Source organism: Trichechus manatus, unplaced genomic scaffold (assembly GCF_000243295.1).
Source record: "Trichechus manatus latirostris isolate Lorelei unplaced genomic scaffold, TriManLat1.0 scaffold00037, whole genome shotgun sequence".
Taxonomy (NCBI): Eukaryota; Metazoa; Chordata; class Mammalia; order Sirenia; family Trichechidae; genus Trichechus; species Trichechus manatus.
In genome coordinates, this window is record NW_004443973.1 from 10,237,379 (window position 1) to 10,260,226 (window position 22,848).

The 22,848-nt window shown below is 36.9% G+C and overlaps 1 protein-coding gene across 1 annotated transcript in view; it reads left to right on the plus strand.

Annotated features, from left to right (window-relative positions):
- Positions 1 to 22,848, plus strand: part of OLA1 (Obg like ATPase 1) — a 188,400-nt gene that overhangs the window by 155,541 nt on the left and 10,011 nt on the right. Inside the window, exon 8 of the mRNA XM_023730560.1 lies at positions 22,708 to 22,848. Within this exon, the coding sequence (XP_023586328.1) occupies positions 22,708 to 22,848 (141 nt within the window). The remainder of the gene's footprint in view (positions 1 to 22,707) is intronic.

The window sequence follows — 22,848 nt, forward strand, 5'->3', positions numbered from 1 at the left end:
GCTGTAAGATCTAAAGAAAAAACTGTATTTGTTTCCATTTAGCAGCAAATAGGAAACACAGAACTCAAAATTCTACAAAGTGTGTTCTCTTGCCCTCTTCATGTTTAAAAGGAAAGAAACCAGAGGAGCATGTGCAGTGTAAGATTGTTTTGCATTTTTGTTTTTACATCACCAGATTAAGTATAATGAAACCCATCTGCACATTGTAGAAACTACTCATTGGTTTTTGTCAAGGACTATATTATAGTTTTTTTCCCTTCTTCTACAGGTTTTTTTTTTTTTTTCCCAACAAGATATACAGAAAATTAAAAACCTTGTCTGTTATAAAGTTTTGTTTGAGCTTTTTAAACTGAGTGATTAGCAGAAATAATGACCCTGTCAGCCTTAATCACATTAAAATGTGGTTAACATCATTTAATTTTTTCCACTTAATATGCAAAAATTTCCAGTAGATTTGCAGTGAAGGCCATTGAAATTCCATTAGAACAAGAATAAAAATTTCAGGCATCATTTATTCAGGGAAGGAATAAAGGTCTCGATTGAGAAATGCTGAATCTTTCTATTAGAGACACTATGAATCATTACATTGAATTGTACCTTAACATTTCTTTAGACGTGTGTCTGGCTTTTCAAATGGTTGAAAATCCTTTGTTTTATCATTTTTCATAAGGAGAAGTAAACTAAAATTACATAATTGTTTTATAAACATCTTAAAAGATTACTGAACATTTTATTTTGAACTCTTTCCGCCTGCTTAAATTTTAAGTAGAATGTTGTTGTCATACCTTAGAAATAAGATAATGAAAGGATTATTTAAGACATGGAACAAACAGCATAGCCAACCCACAGACTGGACAGATTGTATTTTAAATAGTTATGTTGGTATAAGCCAAGAAACAAATTAAGAAGGACAAAATGACACCAACTCTTTCCCAAAGTTCATAATTTATTATTTGTCAGAATTCAACTGGTATGTTATACTGCATTACCTAGGTATGCATTACAACTGAAGAACATTGTATGGTTTCTAATATTGTTTATCCTTTTAAGATCATTTTTGATATTTAATTGTGGTGATGTATTCATAGAATAAAGTAGGAAAAGCTTAATGTTATTTTAAGTAATTAAGAAATGCCTGCCAGTTATACTTTCTTTGTCGTGTTTACATTTGCTAGTATTCTGTAAAACTTACATTATGTGGAATGTTTTTCCCCATTTAAAAAAAAAAAAAAAAGTTACTGTATGTACCTGATAAGCGGAAATGGTTTCCTGGAACCATTCGTATCTCTCAGGTAATTAAGTAATTATACAGTGGTTTGTTTGTTTTTTTTTTTTAATTCGTATTTTGTTCCTAAACCATTTGGACCCATTAGATAATTTCATTGTGTGCACTTTGTAGTAAAAATATCATTGGAAAATACATCAGGGAAAGTGTTCCATGAATGTGCTATTCACAATGTATAAATTTCTCCATCCTGATCTGTTTTTGTATCTGTGGAGATAGAACATTTCATTGTCTGCAGCCTGTTCACCCACACCCCTTTCTTTTACTGTTGTTGGCTCCTAGTGGCCTCCAGACACTCCTTGGGTGACTACCCTGTCTAAAGTAATCCCCCAGACTTCCTTTGGTTCTCTATCACAGCATCTTGTTTATTTTCTTCAGAGCACTTATCAAAAGCTATGTAATCTTGCTTATTTGTTTCTTGTCTGTCTCATAAGAAGTTAAATTCCATGAGAACAAGGACCATGCCTGTCTTGTTTATTTTATATTTCCACTAAATACTGTTGACTGATTGAATGGCTGGATGGATGAAATCAGTTGAATTTATCCCCTACATTTCAACACTGACTTTTAGTGTTCATTAATAGAAATACCTAGACCATCTGAAGTCAGTCTGTTCTGGTTAGATACATCTAGGGTTTAGAGCACAGACAGATAGGCACTGTCTGTGCCAGGAGTCAGCAGACGTTTTCTGTAAAGGATCAGACAGTAAATATTTTCGGCTTGGAGGATTCAGCTTTGCTGTTGTAGTGTGAAAACAGGCATAGACAATATGTAAACTAAGAGGCATAAAACTTTATCATGGCCACTGAAATTTGAATTTCATATAATTTTTATGTCACAAAATATTATTCTTTTGATTTTTTTTTGTAATCACTTAAAAATGTAAAAATCATTGTTTCTTTGCTAGCCATACAAAAAGAGGTACAGCTGTCATATGCCACTGACCCCTGGTCTGTGCTCTTAGCCAACGATGGCTCTCCACTTATGTACACAGTTATATCCCCATTCAGCTACTGAAGGATGTGCTCTAGTAGTTTTTCCCTGTATCTCTCCTGCATCATCAGTTTTTCCTCCTCTAGTACTGTTTTTTCTGCAGTCTGTAAAAAAAAAATAACTTATTTTGACTCCATTTGCCTTTCACACTACAGCCCATTTCTCTCCTTCCTCCTTAAACAAGTTATATATATATATGTAATATTCATTGTCACTTAACACCAAAAAAGTTCAGCTATCTTCTGTGTACATATGAAGAATAAATATCATTTGAAAAACATAGCTCAGCCACTACTTAAGTTTTTAAAAATAGGTGGGCAGCTTAGTATAGTGGAAAAAGCAGGGACTTTGGAGCCAAGTGCGTTTTTGAATCTCGCGTCCACCACTGTATAGACAAGTAATATCTATTTCAAAGCATTATTATACGCATTAAAGGAAATTATATATGTAAAATGCCTGTCAATTGATTTCTCCTTTCCCTTTAAAAGAAACATTGTAATATAGGAATATTATTTTTTTTACATTCCCTTATTTAAAGGAAAGCTAGTATGGAAATTATATCACGAATAAAATGCTTCAAAAAAAAAATGACCCCCATAGTTTTTTGGGAAGAAAGGTCTGTAATGAATGAAAGAAGGCTTCCATACTGTCTCTCTCTTTCTGTCTCTTTGTCTCTCAGAATAAAGCTTAGAAACTTTATATCCTCGTCCCCTTGGCCTGATTTCTCGATGCCTGCCGTGTCTCTTCCCTAGGGATTAGTAATTGAGTGACTCTTAACTTTTTTTACTTGACCTCTGAGTTTATGCCTTCAACTCTATAACGTGTATACTAGTGGATCTCAAACTTCAGTGTGTATCAGAATCATCTGGAGGATTTCATAAAACACACACTGCTGGACCCGACCTCCATTCTCATTTAGTAGGTCTGGGATGGGACCTGAGAATTGTCATTTCCAACAAGGTCCCAGATGATGCTGATGCAGCTGGTACATGGATGTCATTTTGAGAAGGACTGCTGTATGCTGATTCTCAAATCTACAGCCTTAGTTCCTCCTCTTAGCCCTTCTCAAGTTTGATTATTCCTGTCTGTCAACAAGAAATCTCCACTTGAATATTCCATAATCACATTAAACTTAGTATGTATAAAACGAATCTCATTATTGTTTCCTATATTACCATCCATAGTGGAATCCACTCTCACCATTTTAAGCTTAAGTTCTTCAAATCGTTTTAACATACCTTTTTTCATATGCCATATTCAGTTAGTCACCAAGTTACATCTTTTTTTCTTCTAAATCTACCCTTATTCATCCTTTCTTCTTCACTCACACTACTTGTCAGCTAAAAGTAAAACCTCGTCACTTTCTTTTTGGGTTGAATAATGCCTTCTAAAGGAGTCTTTCAGTTGGCGGTTTGAACCCACCCAGCGGCTCCATGGGAGAAAAACCTGGTGATCTGCTCCCATAAAGATTATAGCCTAGAAAACCCTGTGGGGCAGTTCTGCTCTGTCACACGGGGTCACTGTGAGTCGAAATTGACTCGACGGCACCTAAGAACAACAGCAGCCCCCTAGCTTATCATCTTTGACACTGTAGTTCCTTTTCATCTGTAGGGCTTCCTAATTTGCATTAAACATTTTCACTGTTACTTTCTCTGTACATGATCCTTCATTGAAACATGAAAGAATACCTTCACAAGGAAAATACTAGCCCAGGAGACAAAAGGGCCACATAAACCAGAGACTCGATCATACTGAGACCAGAAGAACTAGGTGGTGCCTGGCTACCACCTAAGACCACCCTGACAGGGAACGTAACAGAGAGTCCCTGACAGAGCAGGAGAAAAGTGGGGTGCAGAACTCAAATTCTAATAAAAAGACTAGACTTAATGATCTGACTGAGACTGGAGGGACCCCGGAAGACATAGCCCCTGGACTCTGCTAGCCCGAAACTAAAACATTCCCAAAGCCAACTCTTCAGACAGAGATTAGACTGGACTATAAGACATAAAATGATACTTGTGAAGAGTGTGCTTCTTAGCTCAAGTAGATACATGAGTCTAAATGGGCAGCTCCTGTCTAGAAGCGAGATGAGAAGGCAGAAAGGGACAGGAACTGGTTGAATGGACATGGGAAATCCCAGGGTGGAGAGGAGGAGTGTGTTGTCATAGTATGGGGAATGCAACTAGAGTTACATAGCAGTGTGTATAATGTTTTGTATGAGAAACTAGAACTGTAAGCTTTCATTTAAAGCAGAATTTAAAAAAAGAATATCTTCACAACCTTGGGGTAGGCAGTGATCTCTTGGATGGGACACAAAAAGTATTAACCATAAAAGAAAAAAAATTGGACTTTGTCATAACTTAAAATGTGTGCTTATCAGCAAATACCATTAAGAAAATGAACAGCCTAGCCACAAACTAGAAAAATATATTTGCAACACTTACATCTGACACAGGACTTGTATCTAGTATATATTTTTAAAATTCCTACAAATGAACAATATAAAGACTAACAACCCAGTTTTTTAAATGGGGCAAAAGACTTGAACATACACTTCACAAAAAAAGATATTTCTATAAATATAAAAAGATATGCAGCATCTTTAGTCATCAGGGAAAGGCAAATTAAAACGACAATGAGATATCATATACTTATTAGAGGGGCTAAAATCAAAATAATTAACAACAGTAAATGTGGGGGGAAAAGTGGAGTTGCCGAAACTGTCATGCATTACTGATGAGAATAGAAAATGACACAACCATTTTGGAAAACTGGTGGTTTCTTTTAACTTCAGCATACATTAACCCTGTGATCCAGTAATTCCAACTTCCAGTATTTATCCCACCTAAAAAAAAAAGTGAAATGTTTATATGTTATAAATGTTTTTGCTACACAAAAATATTTACAGCAGCCTTATTCATAATAGCCCAAACTGGAAACAACTCAAATGTCCATCAGTAGCAGAATGCATAAACAAATTGCAGTATATTTGTACTATGGAGTGTAAACACCTCACCAATAAAATACACAGCAGGTATTGAGTTGGAAAGAGCATAAGGGAACTTTCTGGGAAAATGGAAACGTTCTATATCTTTTTTGGAGAGGTGGTTACGTGGGTGTTTTAAAATTTCAGAAGTCATCAAATTGAACATCTGCGATCTGTGTATTTTATTGTTTAATTATACTTCAATAAAAAATAATGCTTTAAAAATATTTCAGTGGCTCCTTATTTCCTATCAGGTGTGTAAAGAAAATACCTGGAGAGATCAACAGGCAGACTTGATAAGCTCAGTGTAGGCAGACTTTATAAGCTCAGTGTAGACAGGGGCAATGTGTTTTTATTCCTACAAACCCAGCACCTAGCTAGCACAATACCTGACACAATATTTAAGAAATACTTCTTGTATGAATGAACACTCTTGATGCACCATGAATCCATGTGTTTTACAATATGATTTCTAATTACGTATGTTATTACACTGTTTTACCATATTTAATTTATCCAGGTCCCCCAGTGTTTTATATTTAGATTATCTGGTATTTTAAAAAGTACAGTGAACATCCATGTAGCCATTCAAAAAAGTGTACATTTTCCTTAACCCCAGCTAACACTGGGTAGTGGTGGTGTTTTAATCTTTACTAAATTGATAAGTAGAAAATAGTATTTTGCTTTTTATTTTTTGGTTACGGTGGAAAGGCAAGGTGCATTTATTGATTAATTGATTAATAATGAGAATAATTTTTAGAAGGTAGAAACCTGTGTCTCCACAGGGAACAAAATTTAAAGTGGGCTTAAGTCAATTGCATAATATTTGATTTTTCATTTATAGTAATGATTCTGATGTATACTAAGAGCAGAAATCTTAAAGTAAGAGAAACCACTCAAGAATATTCATTTAATTATAATATGCATTAATAAAATTATTTTTGGCAATTTCTCTTCAAGTGAATTAATCTATTTGAAAACAGTAGATAAGTGTCGGCAGTGAGTCAAGATGGTGGAGAGAAACCTTTACACCGGGAGTGGGAACAAAGAAATAAATGGCTCGCTGGTTTTGTCTCTCTGTATCTAGCCAGGGAAAGGGGGTGTGACAAGCCATTCTTCAAACCCAGTGCCAAGTAACAAGTGGATCCTAGACTGGCAACTTTGAGTAATATTGGTTTAGAATATAGCAGAGTCAAATAAGAGATTTTCAACCCTAAATAGCTGTAGGAGGATCACTTAGCACTGATTTTAATGAGCTCATTTCCTATACAACAGACAGAAAAATTTAAGGGGGAAAAGAAATGCCTTTACATAAGTTTTGAAATGGTTAGTGCTTAGACCTGCCTTCTCAGCTGTATCTAATAGCCAGATTACAGGTGAGTAACAGCACAGTTGTGTTTAATAAGAAATCATCATCTGAACATTGAAGTGTTCAAAAAAGACAAAGTGATTCTTCACTTTGTAAATAATAATAGCTAATACATATTGAAGACTTAACTTGAATCAGAGGCCATGCTAAGCATATTATATACACTTTCTCACTTTATCTTCACAACAACCCTGTGGGGCAGATACTATTATTATATACATTTACAGGTGAGAAAACTGAAACTTTAGACATGTTCCATAGATAGCTAGGATCCCTCCTATGTCTTACCCCAGTGTTCTATAACCAAATTCTTTGCAAAGGTATTATCTGCAGGAGTCATTGAATTACAGGATTCCTTTAATTAAATGAGCTTTTGTATTTTGTTTATGAAAGTCCATTTTGCATACAATGTCTTTTCAGCAAAACATGGCCTGTAGCTTGTTGCTGATTTGCTAGGACAAACTAACAACCAATGAAACCAACTACAGATTTTGGTAGATATGCTACTCCCACATGTTTTCCAATTATTTCTTTTCTTGTGTCTAAAAATTGCATTAAGCCAGTTGGCACTTTGTATAAGATGTTGCAAATCAACTTATGTTAAAATAAACATTCCTATAACAGAGTAAGTCTTTCAGAAGCCTCTATAACTTTGCCACAGATTGCACACCACTGATAGGGAAAATAGAGTAAATGTTTTTTCAAGTCACTTCATTTCTCGTTGAATGTGGTTCCATTTAGCTTCTCTGAAAACATATGTTAATTGGAATAGTTGGCATTTACCTGTTGGCAACTACTGAAGTTTGAGTAGGGCAACCTACTTCTCTTTTTTACTGCCTCTTGTCTCTCCTTTGCCCCCAAATCCCTTTTCTCATTATCATCCAAAGTTACAAAAACGGTGGCTTTTCCCGTTTTTGCACTTGTTTGGCTTTGTTTCCTTCTCTGTCTACTCCTTTATGAAATTCACATGTATCCCGCAAGGTAAATACTGAGAGAATTTGGATAAATGGGATCATGAGGGAATAGACTGCTTTGTTAAAATATGGAAGCAGTCTCCAGAGGCTGAATTAACAACTTCAGGAAGAAAGATCTATTTGGGAAAGGATGTCTTTGCAAGTGAATTCTGACACACACACCCATGGTTAACCCTTGGGGGTTTCTTACTGGCTCCACAAAATTTCAGTTCTATCGTGAACAAAATCCTCTTCCAGTTATCGCAGGATAGCTTAATTAACCTGAAAAAAATGTTTTAAGTATATAACTGAAAAGACTGTTAAATGTATTGATTTCCTTTCCCCCAAATCCTGGTTTTAATGAGGCCAAAATCTTATTTCCCCTATCATAACACTTATCACAGGCTTTTGTAATTACTTGTTTGTTTTTTGTTCCGCACCCTTTACAGCTCTTTTTCGAAGTTGCATCCCCAAGATCTAGCAGAATGCTTCTACACATAATTGCTAAATACACAGCTTTATAGTCATCGTGCTTGAATGCTTTCCCTTCCAGTTACCTCCCTATCTATAAAGATTCAGTTAGAAAATACTTCTTCCCAGAAATAGAGACCTGATTTTTAAAAAGAGCTCCCATTCTTTATTAGTAGGCAGTCTTAACAGTATTTTTAACTCTACAATAACTGTTAAGAATGACCCACTCACTAATACGAGAAAGCTAAGATTGTAGACTAACCTTTGCAAGGCCTATGTTCTAGGCACTTTAATCCTTATATCAACCTCTGAGGGTAGGTATTATTTTTTGTTATAGATGATAAAACTGCTACTCAGGAAGCTGAAATGCTTTCCCAGGATCTTACAGTTAGTAAGCGATTGAGCTGGAGTTGAATGGATGTTTGCCTTACTCTAAGATCTCTGCTTTTTCTCTTGGCTCATACTGTCTCCAGAGGTATCTCCACAGGAAGGTCAGACATTATAAGGTCATAAAGTGTGGAATATTAGCATTTTTGTTTTTTATCTTCAGATTAGTTTTGAGTTTTTGTTTTGTTTTTAGATCTAATTCACATGCCATAAAATTTCCCCTTTCAAAATGTATAAATTGAGTATATTCACAAAGTTGTGCCACCGTCAGCACTGTCTAATTCCAGAACATTTTCATCACTCCAAAAAAGAAATCCCATGCCTCGTGACAGTCGCTCCACACCCACACACACACCCACACACACCCACACACACACACACCAACTAATCTACTTTCTGTCTCTTTGGATTTGCTTCTTGAGGAAATTTCATATAAATGTAATCATATAATATGTGGCCTTTTGTGTATGGCTTTGAAGCATATTATTAAGGTTCACCCATGTTGTAGTATATATCAGTTCATTTCTTTTTATGACTAAGTAATGTCCCATTATATGGATATATCAAATTTTGTTTATCCATTTATCAGTTGGTAGATATTTAGGTTGTTTCCCCTTTTTGGCTACTGTTGAAAGGTTGGTAGTTTGAACCTACCCAGGGGCACCTCAGAAGAAAGCCTTGGCAATCTGCTTCTGAAAGATCACAGCTTTGAAAACGCTGTGGACCCTTGTTCTACTCTGTAATGCATGGGGGTGGCCATGAGTCAGAATTGACTGACAGCAACTGGTTAACGACTAATGATGTTGAGTGTCTTTTTATGTGCTTATTGCCAATTGTATATCTCCTTTGAAGAAATGTGTTGGGTTATTTGTATTTTTGAATTGTAAGAGTTCTTTACATATTCTGGATACTAGAACCTTACCAGATTTACGATTTCCAAATGTGCAAAGAGGAAAACACCAGGCTAGTGTGGTCTATAATCAGAGCTTTAGACCCCTCCTGAGAATTTGAATTTCCACCCCAGATATACTGAATCAGAATCTGCATTTTAACAAGACCCCCAGGTGATGGGATTCAAACCAGAATGAACTGGTTGGAAGCCCTGCCTATAATCAAAATATAAATGTATAAGGAGAGCTACAAATCTTGATGTCACAAATACAATTTTCTAAGAATGTAGATGGTATCAGACTCTTCATGGAGATAAAGTCAAAAAATTACCTTTGGTATCCTAGAAGAGATAGGGGAAAGGATGCTGAAAATAAGAGTGAGTTAGTATATGCAGGGAGACAGAGCACGCATTGCAGCATATGTGCCCTTTCTTCAAATGAAATTTATGCAGAAGTCCAACATATAAAAATGAAGCAGCTCTGGTTGAAATACAAGGGTCCATTGATTTAATTCTACTCTTATGTCCTTCACTGAGTTTTCTGTTTCTGAAATTTTATAGTTAATCTTCTGAATATCTAGTTGCTGTTTTTGTATGGTTTCTAATTGTCTATTTTACTTTCCTAAATTCTTCTAGAGTTTTGTCTGTAGTCTCCTTGATTTTGTCTATGTTTTCCTTGATCTATTTCCTGATCTCTTGGAGGATCCTATGTATAAGTCTTTTGAATTCCTTATCAGATAGTTCCATTACCATTTCTTCCTCATAAAGGTTTTCTGGCCTTTTATTTTGATCGCTTGCTTGCGGCATCTTGTCCTACTTCTTTATGTGATTTGATATTGTCTGTTATCTCCAAGGCATTAAGGTGTTATTATATTTATTGATTATACATTTGTTTGCTGTGACCTGATTTTTTGTTTAGTTTTGTTATGATATATCTGGGTGGGCAGGGCAGGTAAGCTACACTGGTCACTAGTCTGGAAGCATTGAAGCACTCACCACCTGGCTCCAGGTAGGCAGGGCAGCAGCTGGCAGTGTGGGCGTGGGTCTCTGTTCACTGGTCATGCAGGGTGGCTGAGGACAGGCTGGGTGGGCATTAGCCACTGGCTGTGGTCAGTCCAGTGGCACGGGAGTGGACGATGGCACTCACTGAGTGGGCAGGGTGCAGATGTGGTGGGGGAGTGGGGGTGCAGAAGCACACTTTCCTCTGCTTGCCTCAGGCAGGCAGGGTTGCTGGAGTGGAATAGAGGACAGTTCCCTTGACGCTAATTTGTTTGAGGAACAATCAGAAAAAAAGAGTGAAGAAAGCCTGAGAGTTATGTGGAACACAATCGAGAGGAATGGAGCCCTGGTGGCAGCAATGGTTAAGAACTATGGCTGCTAACCAAAAGGTCAGCAGTTCAACTCTACAGCCACTCTTTGGAAACCCAACGGGGCAGTTAGTTCTACTGTGTCCTATAGTTGGAATCAACTTGATGGCATCAGGTTTGGTTTTGATTGGAATTCCAGGACAAAAGAGACCAAAAAAAAAAAAAATCAGAGTTTTTGAAGATTTGCTGGCAGAAAACTTCCCTAATATCATGAAAGACGAGAAGATACACATTCAAGAAACTTAACAAACCCCATACAAGATAGATCCTAAAAGAAAGTCACCAAGACATCATAATCAAACTTTCCAAAACCAAAGACAAATAAAAAGTCCTGAGAGCAGTGTGAGAAAAACCAACACCCATCTACCTAGGGAACCAGTAAGACTAAGCTCTGATTTCTTGGCAGAAACAATGCTGGCAAGAAGGCAATAGAATTTAAAAAAAGCTAAACCCATTGCCATCGAGTCAATTGCAATTCATAGCAACCCTGTAGGACACAGTAGAACTGCCCCATAGAATTTCCAAGGAGCGGCTGGTAGATTCAAATTGCCAGCCTTTTCCTTTTGGTTAGCAGCCGAGCTCTTAACCACTGAGCCACCAAGGCTACATACATAAAGCACTGAAAGAAAAAAATTGTCAACCAAGAATTATATAGCCAGCAAAATTGGCTCTCACATACAATTGCAAAACTAGGACGTTCCCAGATGAACAGAAATTAAGGGAATTTTGTAAAAACTAGACCAGTGTTACAAGTAATATTAAAGGGAGTCCTTTGGACAGAGAGCCAACAACATAAGACGCATGACGGCATCACCCAGATAAAGAATTCTCAAAAACAAAAGAAAGCTGTAAGACTGAAAACAGGGAACCGGAGACATCAGTCTGTAAACCGTGACAGCTTCAGAATAAAAGGGAGAAATAAATGGTATAGTTACAGAAATTCCACATGGAGGGTAAGTCAAGGCAATATCAAGATATAACAGACTGTTTTAAACTTAGGAAGATAAATGTAAATTTCTGGGTAACCACAGAGAAAACTAATAAGCCTACTCACTAAAATAAAAATGAAGAAAATCATAAAGCCTGAGTAAAAACAAAATCAACAACAATGAAGAAAATCCATAAACAAAGAAAACTCAGTATAGAAATGTAAGCCAAACAAAGAAACTGTCCACACCACCAAAAACAAAACAACAGCAGTAACTTCGTACCTATTGATAATCACACTGAATGTGAATGGTTTAAATGTACCAATCATGAGAAAGAGAGTGGCAGAATGGATTAAACAACAACAACAAAAAAAGACCCATACTTGAAAGGACTGTAAGTTATTTAAGAATCAAAGTTTCTAAACTCTTACATAACTTACAGTCCTTTCAAGTATGCAGTATTTGATGATATATCTCTTTTATTAGGCAAGGGTCCTATGTAATCTGTTTCCTTATCAAAGCTTTCTTAAAATGTAGCATGGCAACTTAGCTTCTTCTAAATATACGGGGAAAAAGCAGTACAGACCCCCTGGTTCCTTTGAAACTGGATTAAAAAATAAAAGTTTATTCATTAAAAAGTCAAAACAAAAAAACAATGACTTATCAATATGTTACCTACAAAAGACACACCTTAGAAACAAAAATAAAAATAAGCTGAAAATCAAAGGATGGAAAAAATATATCATGTAAAAAGTAATCAAAAAAGAGCAGAAGTGGCAGTATTAATCTCTGATAAAATAGACTTTAAGGCAAAATCCAGCATAAGAGACAAGGAAGGGCACTACATAATGATTAAGGAGTCAATTCACCAAGAGGACATAACGATAATAAATATTTATGCACCTAACAGCAGAGCTCCACAATACATAAAACAAATCCTAATGGTATTGAAAAAGAAAAACAGACAGTTCCACAATAGTAGTAGGAGACTTTAACACACCACTTTCGCTGAAGGACAGAACAGCAAGAAAGAAATTCAGCAAAGAGATAGAAGACCTAAACAACACAATCGAACAATTTGACCTCATAGACATATACAGAACACTCCACCCAGCAGCAACACAGTACACATTATTCTCCAACGCACATAGATCATTCTCCAGACTAGACCATATTTTATACCACAAAACAAGCCCCAATAAATTCAAAAATATCAAAATAATATAAAGCATATTCTCTGATCACAATGCTATAAAATTAGAAATCATTAACAGGAAGAACAAGGAAAAAATCAAATACGTGGAAACTGAATAACACCTTGCTTAAAAACCACTGAGTAATAGAAGAAATTAAAAATAAAATAAACTCCTAGAATGAAGACACAGCATTCCAAAACCTTTAGGGACACCGCAAAGGCAGTCCTCAGAGGTCAGTTTAGAGCAGTAAATGCAAACATCAAAAAAGAAGAAAGGGCCAAAATCAATACCTTAACCCTACAACTCAAACAAATAGAAAAGGAGCAGCAAAAGAAGCTCCCAGCTACCAGAAGAAAGGAAATAATCAAGATTAGAGCAGAAATAAATAAAAACAATTGAAAGAATCAACAAGACTGTTCGATGCAGTTGAGTCAGTTCTGACTCATCTACCTCTAACCCAGTCTCTCCTCTAATTTTAGGCTGACCAGGCAAACCAGAATGGTTGGTCAGCCTACAATGTTAAAATCTTAAATTACCGTGGTACCAAAACAAAGCCCATTGCCTGGACAGAGGGGGAGAAAAATGTAGAACAAAATCCTAATTCATTAAAAAGACCAGACTTACCGGTCTAATGGAGACTGGAGGAACCCCTGAGACCATGGCCGTTAGTCACCCTTCTAACTTAGATCTGAAGCCACTCCCAGTGATCTCCTTTTAGCCAAATAACAGACAGGCCTATAAAATAACACCCATGAGGAAAGTGCTCCTTAGAACAATCAACTATACGAGACCAAAAGGGCAACATTTACCCAAAAGCAAAGATGAGAAGGCAGAAAGGGGCAGGGAAATCAGAAGAATGGGAACAGAGAACTCAGGGTGGAAATGGGGGGAATGCTGCAACCAGTGTCACAGAACACTGTGTATAAATTATTGAATGGGAAGCTAATTTGCTTTGTAAACTTCCACCTAAAGCACAATTAAAAAAAGAGTGGAGGGTCCAAAATTTCACTGTTCCTTCCTCTTCACACCGTTTTGGGGAGCTCCTTTAGGGAACCCAGGGCAGATTGAAAACAACGAATATAACCAGTTTGCAGTTGAGAAAAATTAAAGCCAAGAGAAGTTAAATAACCAGCCTGGAGTCACTCAGCTAGTTGCTACCTAAAGCTCTTTCCACATTGCTACCCACTCAGAAAATGTTTGAGCATCCACGTGTGCCAGGCACTGCACTGAGAGGGTTCTATAGCTATAGCAGTAACAGAGACAAAGTCTCTGACCTCAAACAGTTTTCACTACTGTGGGATGAGATAAGATAAACAAGAAAATAAGCTATTTAAGTTGTAGGGTAGAATGTGGTGGTCATGCCTACTCATTATATAATCACATTTTGGGAGCTCAGGGAAAGCTTTCTGGAAGAGCTGGTGTCTTAAAAGAATAAATTGCGATTAGATTAGTCAAGAGGATAACCCCAGAATGTGATAATTGTCAGTATCAGGTTGCTTTCAGCTACAGATAACAAAGACAATCCCAATACATAATAAGATCCAAGGTAGTTTGTCTGCAGGGTTGGTTAATTCAGTGCTCCTGTGATATTACCAAGGACAAGATTCTCATGGTCACAAGGTGGCTGCTAGAGTTCTAGGGATAACAGCAGTAGAGAGTCTCGTCCTTTCTCTTTTTAAGAGACGAATCTTTTAGAACCTTTCCCTGAAGCCTCCCAGCTGGCTTCTTCCCCTTATGCTCCATTGGCTCCACTGACCCAAGCCAGTTGCCACCTGGAAAATGGAATAACTGTGATTGACTCAAACTAATTAGGATTTACCATGATGATTCTTCCTATTTATTCGTTGCAAAGAACTTTTTTAAATAGACTCTTTTTGCTGAACATAGAAAATATTCCCATACAGTTCTTACATGTTCATCAAATACAGATAAATTGCATTATGATCTTTTTTTTTTTTTTAAGCATTTTGTTGTTAGGTGCCGTCCAGTTGGTTCTGACTCATAGTGACACTAGGGACAGCAGAACGAAACACAGCCCAGTCTCGTGCCATGCTCGCAATCTTTAAGCTCACTGAGGCTTAAAGAAATCCCATTGTAATAGTGAGCCCAAAGTGTTGGGATAACTATATTCCAGTTTTTCTAATTTAATGTTAAGGTTGCCTGCCTGTTGTAACACCTATTATTTCAATTTCTTCCTAGACTTCCAGTTATCACTAGAGTCAGAAAGCTTCTTAATCCTTGAGACGAAGTCTGAAGTCCAATTTCTATTTGCTGCAAAAGGATTGCCCACTTATCTAGAATTCATTTTATATATATATATATATAGAGAGAGAGAGAGAGAGAGAATGGCGTGTGTGTATATACATGCTGCTTTATTATGGCGACTTCAAAATGGAGTTTTTCAGACAGTGGGTCTATGAGGTCCTCATAGGGAAGTTTGTGGTAATACCTTTCACTTGATATGAATTCAGGTTTCACAAAGTCTCTCTGCTGGAATCACTTCTTATATTCTGACTCTAGACTCCAAAGCTAACTTGTAGTAAGTTAGTAATGTTTTTCTAAGAATTGAGGCTTATTAGCCTATAGGGTCGCTACGAGTCGGAATCAACTCAATGGCAATGGATTTGGTTTGGTTTTTTTAGAGGCATAAAGTAAGAAACCATTGACCATAGTAATTCTGTCTAAACTAGTTAATTATTTTTCCTGTGAATCTGAAACTTCTTTGACATTGTAGGGGATTCAGAGCAAACATTTTACTTACATTTCCTGAAAGTCTAGTGACTTTCTTCTTCGAGTTTTGAAACTGGGAAGTGTGAGCAGGAATGTTTCTATTATTTCTCTCTCTTCTCCTATACCAGTGGGATAGGCAGTCAACATCTGCTTAATTATCAGTTGGTCTGCATAGTCATCTCAGGTTTTCATGCTTTTAGTTAATGTGCTTTTATTTTCAAAGTCCTTCTGAAAAGTTTAGTGTGCAGTGCTTCTGAAAGTTTAATATGCATATGAATTACTTGGGAATCTTATTAAAATGCAAATTCTGATCTGGGGTGGGGCCAAGATTCTGCATTTCTGACAAGCTCCTAAGTAATGTGGCTATTGGTCCAGAGACCACACTTTCAGTGGCAAAGTTGTAATTGTTATTTTATACAACACTAGGACGTAAGTCAGGCAAGAAGACTGAACCTAGAAGTCTCTTATCTACATCAAAAAAGGGGTGTCTTTTAGAAGAAGAATTGCATTTCTAGGAACTACTCAGCCTAGAATTTACTCTTATTATTTCTTCTTTCCCCGTCTTTTCTTCCCACTGACTTTCTTAATAACTGTCATTCAGAGACTGGTTACAAGAGAAAATAAAACGAAACTTGAGATGTATTTTAATAACTATTCAAACAAAGAATTTTGAAGAGTTGGGAATTAGGATTTTCTCGAACTGATTTTTTTTTACCATGAAAGAATATTATTTATGGAATATATTTTAGTTTGTATATTGTTTGTGGTATTAATTTTAGTGGTTTTCCAGCATTATTTGTCCATATTTGTAAGAACTAAATTAATTAAATAGTATTTATGTCATCTTTAGAAAGATATCCTCACCTTGTTGTCGTGTGCTGTCGAGTAATTCCAACTCGTTATTGTCGTTGTTGTGTGCAGTCAAGTGGGTTCCAACTCACAGCGATCCAGTAGGACAGGGTAAAAGTGCCCCATAAGGTTTCCTCCTTTACAGGAGCAGATCACCAGGTCCTTTCTCCCGTGGAGCCACTGGTGGGTTTGAACCACAGACCTTTTCGTTTTGCAGCCAAGCCCTTAACCATTGCACCACCAGGGCTCCTTAACCTTTACCTTACATTACATAAGTTTTACTTTTTTTTTTTTTTTTTTTTTAAGAACACGGTAAATTGACATTAACTGCATCCTTGGAAAGTGGAAAAAACGAATGTGATACCTAGGAGTCATTCTTTGGGATCTTGAGTAGTTGCAGTAGAAATGAAAGTAAACCTGGCAGGGAGGGAGGAGACTAGAAAAGACCTCAGTGTTTATCAGTGTCTCCTGGATCAGTGGTACATCCATACCATGAAGAGTGTGACCGAGTGACATTAAGTCACTAAATTAACCAGCTCTGAGGCCTCCTTTGTGTAAGTTACATCATTTTATGCATATCGACATGGCTCTTGCTACCAGTTACAGAGTCAGAAGCAAGATGTCACTGCTGATTTAAAAAAAAAAAGTGAAGACAATATTAGCTCACACAGGAAACTATGTAAGTTGCGTATAAGGGTCTAGCAATACCTGTAATATTTTTGAAGATTTTAAATTTACTTTGATGTAATAAAGTAGAATAAGCTGCAGATTTGAGAGTATTCTAATGTTCAACAAAGATAGCTTAAATGGTAATATTATGGCTTTCCTGCTAGAGTGAGCCACCTTTTAATAATTTTTAGAAAATATAATGTGAATGGCTGGGGGTAGTTGAAAGGCATCAGGTTAAAAAAGAAGTTAAAATTCATATTAAAGCATGTTAGAGAAAACTATTTCAAAGATTTATTTAAGTTGTAAGAATTTATTTTTATGCAAAATATTAAATAGCACTGTTGGGATTGTTCCACTTCCCATTATAAAGGTAAGTATTGTTTTGTGAAACCTGTTTCAGTTGACTGTGTGTGAAAATATGTCTGTGTACCATATGTTTGGGTCAAAGTGTAAAATCTGTTTCTTACTGTGAGTGGTGGTCAAAAAGGGTTTGAAAGCTACTGTGCTAGAACACCGTAAAATAGAAGATTTAACTAGTGTGGAGAGCTTCCAATTAAGATGGTGGACTGAGCTCTTTTCTTTCTCCTAATATATAGAAACACCAGATAAAATAACCTGAAAAGGTTATTTTGTGGTGTGTGGTATTTTTTTGAACAGCAGGGCTTGAAAGCAAGAAGAGGAACTCTACCAAAAACAGGAAATTCAATTGACAGTAGAATGAAATTGACAGTGTATTATATGGCCCTCAGGAAAATATATGACTTAGAGGTCTTAATGCCCATATAGGAATGAGTCAAGGCTATAGGCCCCGCACTACAGGTGCTGGAACTAGGCTCACTCATAAAGCCTAGAAAAAAGCTATCTGTTCCATGATCACATAGTAGAAAAATATTTGCCCCCTCCTCTGGACAAGTGAGAAAGCTATTATTCTCAGAAAATTAGAGACTGGGCCTGCACTGTAAGAAGCCCCATTGCCATCCAGTCAATTCCGACTCATAGTGACCCTAAAAGACAAGAGTAGAACTGCCCCGTAGGGTTTCCAAGGAGCAACCGGTTGATTCGAACTGCCCTCCTTTTGGTTAGCAGCTGAGCTCTTAACTTCTCCGCCACCAGTGCTCCCTATAAGAACTAGGGAGCCTGTAAAAACGGCATGGGGGCACTGTCAGACCTCCTGTAACTTCACAAGGGAAAAGGAGAATCAAGATCAACAGCCCAAGGCTGATGCCTATGAAGCGGAGGTCAGACACGCCTCTTTTCTCTGCCATTTTTACCAACTCTGACACCAACCGTCCCTCACACAGCCCTCTCTACTTCTCTGCTGAGTTGGATAATTCATTGCAGTGGTCACACAGAACTCACAGACAATACTCACGATTATGGGGTTTATTAGGGAAGTAACAGGTTACAATTCAGGCTCAGGAACACTTAGGATACAGTTCTTCCATCGGGACAGCTTTTTTGGAACCGTGCTTGCAAGCATGCCTCTCCCTGGCCCTAGCCTCTCCCCAAAGGCACTCAGCTTTCTCTCTGTGCGGGCCAGGATGCCCACCGCGCAGTCTCCTGCTGCCGAGTCTCTCCTGTCACCGCTTCTCACCAGCTTCAGGGCTACAGCTTTCTCTCCCTTTCTGTCTCCTGCATCAAGGAGCTTTTCACCGCAGGGATCCTGGGTCCAAAGGACACACTCTCAGCTCCTGGCTGTTCTTCCTTGGTGGTGGTAGGACCCTCCTGTCTGCTCTGGAATTGGCTCTCTTTTAAGGCAAAACTGACAAATCCCCTTGGTAGGCCACAGTTACCCTATCACACAGTCACCTGGGTGAGAGTTACAAGACCATGGCTAGAAAGGCCACACACAAAAGTAATTAATCGCACCGCAGAGCCTTAATTTGCATTACCTGTAGCCTGGTGCAGAAACCCTAAACCTAGACTCATATAAACTGACCCAGAGCCCCAGGACACTCTTATCAATCTCTCCCAAGAAGAAGCAACCACAAAACTAACCATAGATCCACCTCAGCAACCCAGGGGACGGAAAGACTCTCTTAGAAGATAAGTGCCGCGGAAAGACCACACCAAAAAATACAGCTCATAACACGGGAGCCAGCTGCCATGAGGGAGGTCATTAGCAGATGACAAATTGAGCAGTCGGAAGTAAACTTTTAAATTAGTCTGTTTAAGATGTTGAAAGGGACAAAGAATTTATTAAATAAGAGTAAAATATCACCAAAAAAGATGGGGCAGACTTAAAGAAACAAATAGAATGTTTAGAAATAAAATTTAGTATCTAGGAAAAGATAAACAAACAATGTAAACTAACCCTATGAATATCAAATTATGTAATCAGGAGTTTCAGACTGGCTAAGAAGGTCAGATTATTCTAAGACTAGATGTAAACTTGAGACATGATCTTTTGGAGATTTAATACTAGGCTGTTTAATATTAAAGATCTCCTCTACCAAAGATTCTAGCTAACCGGTCACAACCAGCCAGTGTATCTCAAAACACCACCCTTTTAGTCTTAAAACTGATTGTCTCTGCTTTATCTCCTTGCTTGTGAGATCTCTACCAGGGAGAAAGGTACAACTAATGGCGGTTCTTCTCTCCAGTTGTCACTCATGAGACTTTGGGGAAATCAAAAGTGCCTCTGTCTCCTTATCAAGAGAAGGAGGGAGCCCCTTGCAATAGTTTGTTCATACAAATTTGCAAAATGAATACCCTGAAAGTCTATATAATTTAACTCTTTGAGAGTCTTCTGATTTTACTGTTTCTTCTCCCTCCCCCACACCTTATAATTTGGTATTTTGTAGCATCCTCATTATTATTGTTATGGTCAGTAATAGACATTGGCTAACATTTCTATTTGGAGATTATTATTCAGTCACTTTTACAGAATGTACTTGAAATTGTTTTTCTCGTATTGAGTTCAACTTTAATTTTCCATATTCCTCATGTACCAATAGCACACATTTTTGAGATGACTAGCTATAGTTAGGGGTATGGTTTGTAGCAATAGAATAGACATTTTTCTGCAAAAGGTAACTGGTCCCTATGGGGTTCAAACTTGTGATCTTGGCCTCATTATCACACTATTGTAACCATCAGACCTAATAGAAATACTATATATATTTCCATCTGTAATCTTGAAATCGGGTCATATTTTTTAATTACTCAAGGCTTATTTCAAATATGTAATTAAAAATCACTTTGGGACATTTCTCACTTTTGTTTGATAGTCAAAGTCACAAAAGTAAAGCAGACAGCCAAAGAACCTAACTCACTTTTCATCTTCCCTGTGTTTTCTATGACAGTGAAAGTCACAAAAGTGAAGCTTGCAGGCAAAGAGCCTAACTTACTTTACGGAGAGTGCTACGGTACCTTTTTCTTTTAGTGAGGCTGGCTATAGCAGGTCTGATGTCAGTCACTTTAGAGACCTTTAGACCTCAGTGCTCATTTATTGCTAAAATGTACCAGCTCTGCTTCTGCATTATGAAGATCATCTGTCAACACTTTGAGATATTCTCCTTTGTTATTAAGCTTGTGATGCTCTACACTGTCAGGTTTTTTGCCAATTATAGTTAAGGTACAATGGTGTATTCACCAGATCAAAGTCTCACATTGGCGGTAGAGGAATGATTTGTAAGTCTTTATTCATCTGAATTGTACAATAGAACACCTGAGGAATGCAAATAATCCCTCTGAGGACTTGGTAGGAAAGGCTGTTAAAATGATAGGGTACAAGTATTGTTATTCTGAGTAGATGTTTTAGCGAAAGTAATTATTTCTTATCTTGTTGTTTCATAACAGTTCTAGTTTATTATGTTGACCATATTCATGAAACAAAATGTGTATGATATTTTTATAGTATCCTTTTCCGTGGGCTTGTTTTATTTTACTTCATTGAAACTGTTTTGGTATGTGATCTGCTTTTTTAGAAATACGTCTTTGATTCTGACTTGTGTAATAAAAGTATGTTACTAAACCACTGATAATGATGTTTTAATATAAACTTTTGTTTGAATAGTGGAAGCCTATGAAATAGCTTAGAATTCCATAATGTTACTGTTGGCAGAAGTACCAACTTAAATTTTGCCCTTTTTCTTTACCTGCCCTTCATAAATTTGGATAAGAAGAGATCTGGTTTGGATTTCATATTTTAAAGGCTGCATACTTTATTCCAAAATGAATCTTAAGATTTGGCCCTTTTTTTTTAGGATGTGACCAAAAGGGAAAAAATATATTATTTTGAAGATCAAAAACCACTGATAACATATTAATAAGTAAAAAATACGGCATTCTTTTATAGCAAGCATGCATCAGCTGTTGTGTGAACTTTTCTTTATCCCATCCTAAATCCTCTGATCCCCTGGCATTTTCTTTATAGGTGAATGTTGATGAATTTGTGATTTAGTTCTTGATTTTCTTTTCCCCTAAAGTGACATTTACATTGATTATTTAAAGGATTTCTGTGACAGCTTTTTGCAATGCTAATTATTAAAACCTTGATTTAAATATGGGAAATTGTGAAACTATGTAAGACTATGCTATGCATTAAATTTTTTAATGTGAATTTCTGTGGAATCTATAGTCAGTCCTATAGTAAACTCAGTACCAGCATCATAAGACTATATACTGAGAGTGAAAGTTAATAATAGTAACTACTGTTGTTTGTTTACCATTTGCCAGTCATTATTTTTCCAAGTTCTTTACAATATAATATGTACTGTTATCTCCATTTTCACAGATGAGAAAACTGAGGTTTAGAAAATTTCAGTAAGCTGCCCAGGAATAAAAAGCTAGTAAAGTGATGGGATTGAAACCTAGTTAATCTGTTCACTACACTTACTTCATGTGTGTTCTAGTTACTACTTTGCCAAAATACTCTATGCTTTGGGGCAAAAGAAAAAATCACCCAATACTGTCCTTTCAGGTAACAACTCGTACCAGTTTCCTAACTGATTTGGCTTTCTAAACCCTTTGTGATTAAAGGAATTTATTTCCTCTGCAGTTCTAATCATTCGTGATTCTACAAAATTCAGGTTCACAAGAACAGTGTGTACTCAGTCAGCTAGATTTGTAAATCATCTTTTCTGGGCATGATTGTTTTGGGTAGCAAAAATTTCCCTCAAAACCAGTGACAACTGTAAGTTCTATTAGTCCAAGAAGGAACTGAACCAGGCATCTTGGTGGAGCAAATTACTTGTTTGCCAAGGACTCTTCAAAATTAGCTGGCATGTTTAGGTGTGATTCCTGTGCAAACAGAATTTTATTTTTCTTTTAAAAAATTTGCTTTTTAAAGTAAGGAAAATAATAAGAAATCATAAAATTGAGGTTTTATTCAAGGGCACAAGTGTTAATGCTGAACAAATTTAGTGTAACTAAGGAAAGTTTTAAAATATTTGTATAATAGTTCCTATAGATAATGTGCTATAGTAAAACTAGATTACAGTAAAATATTATGGCGGATACCTGAAGCAATTGCTGCCTGTTAATGCCTTGACCTTGGAAAGCTATACACAAAAAGATGGCATCATAAAACCGTGCAATTCTTATGAATATGTATGTGCTACTTGATAATAATGAATGTGGTACAGTCATGCATGCACTACAAGATAATGTTGTGCCCTTTTTTGTCTACAGGTTGATAAAAATTAAAGAGTGGGTGGACAAGTATGACCCAGGCACCTTGGTCATTCCTTTTAGTGGAGCCTTGGAACTCAAGTTGCAGGAATTGAGTGCTGAGGAGAGACAGAAGTATCTGGAAGCGAACATGACACAAAG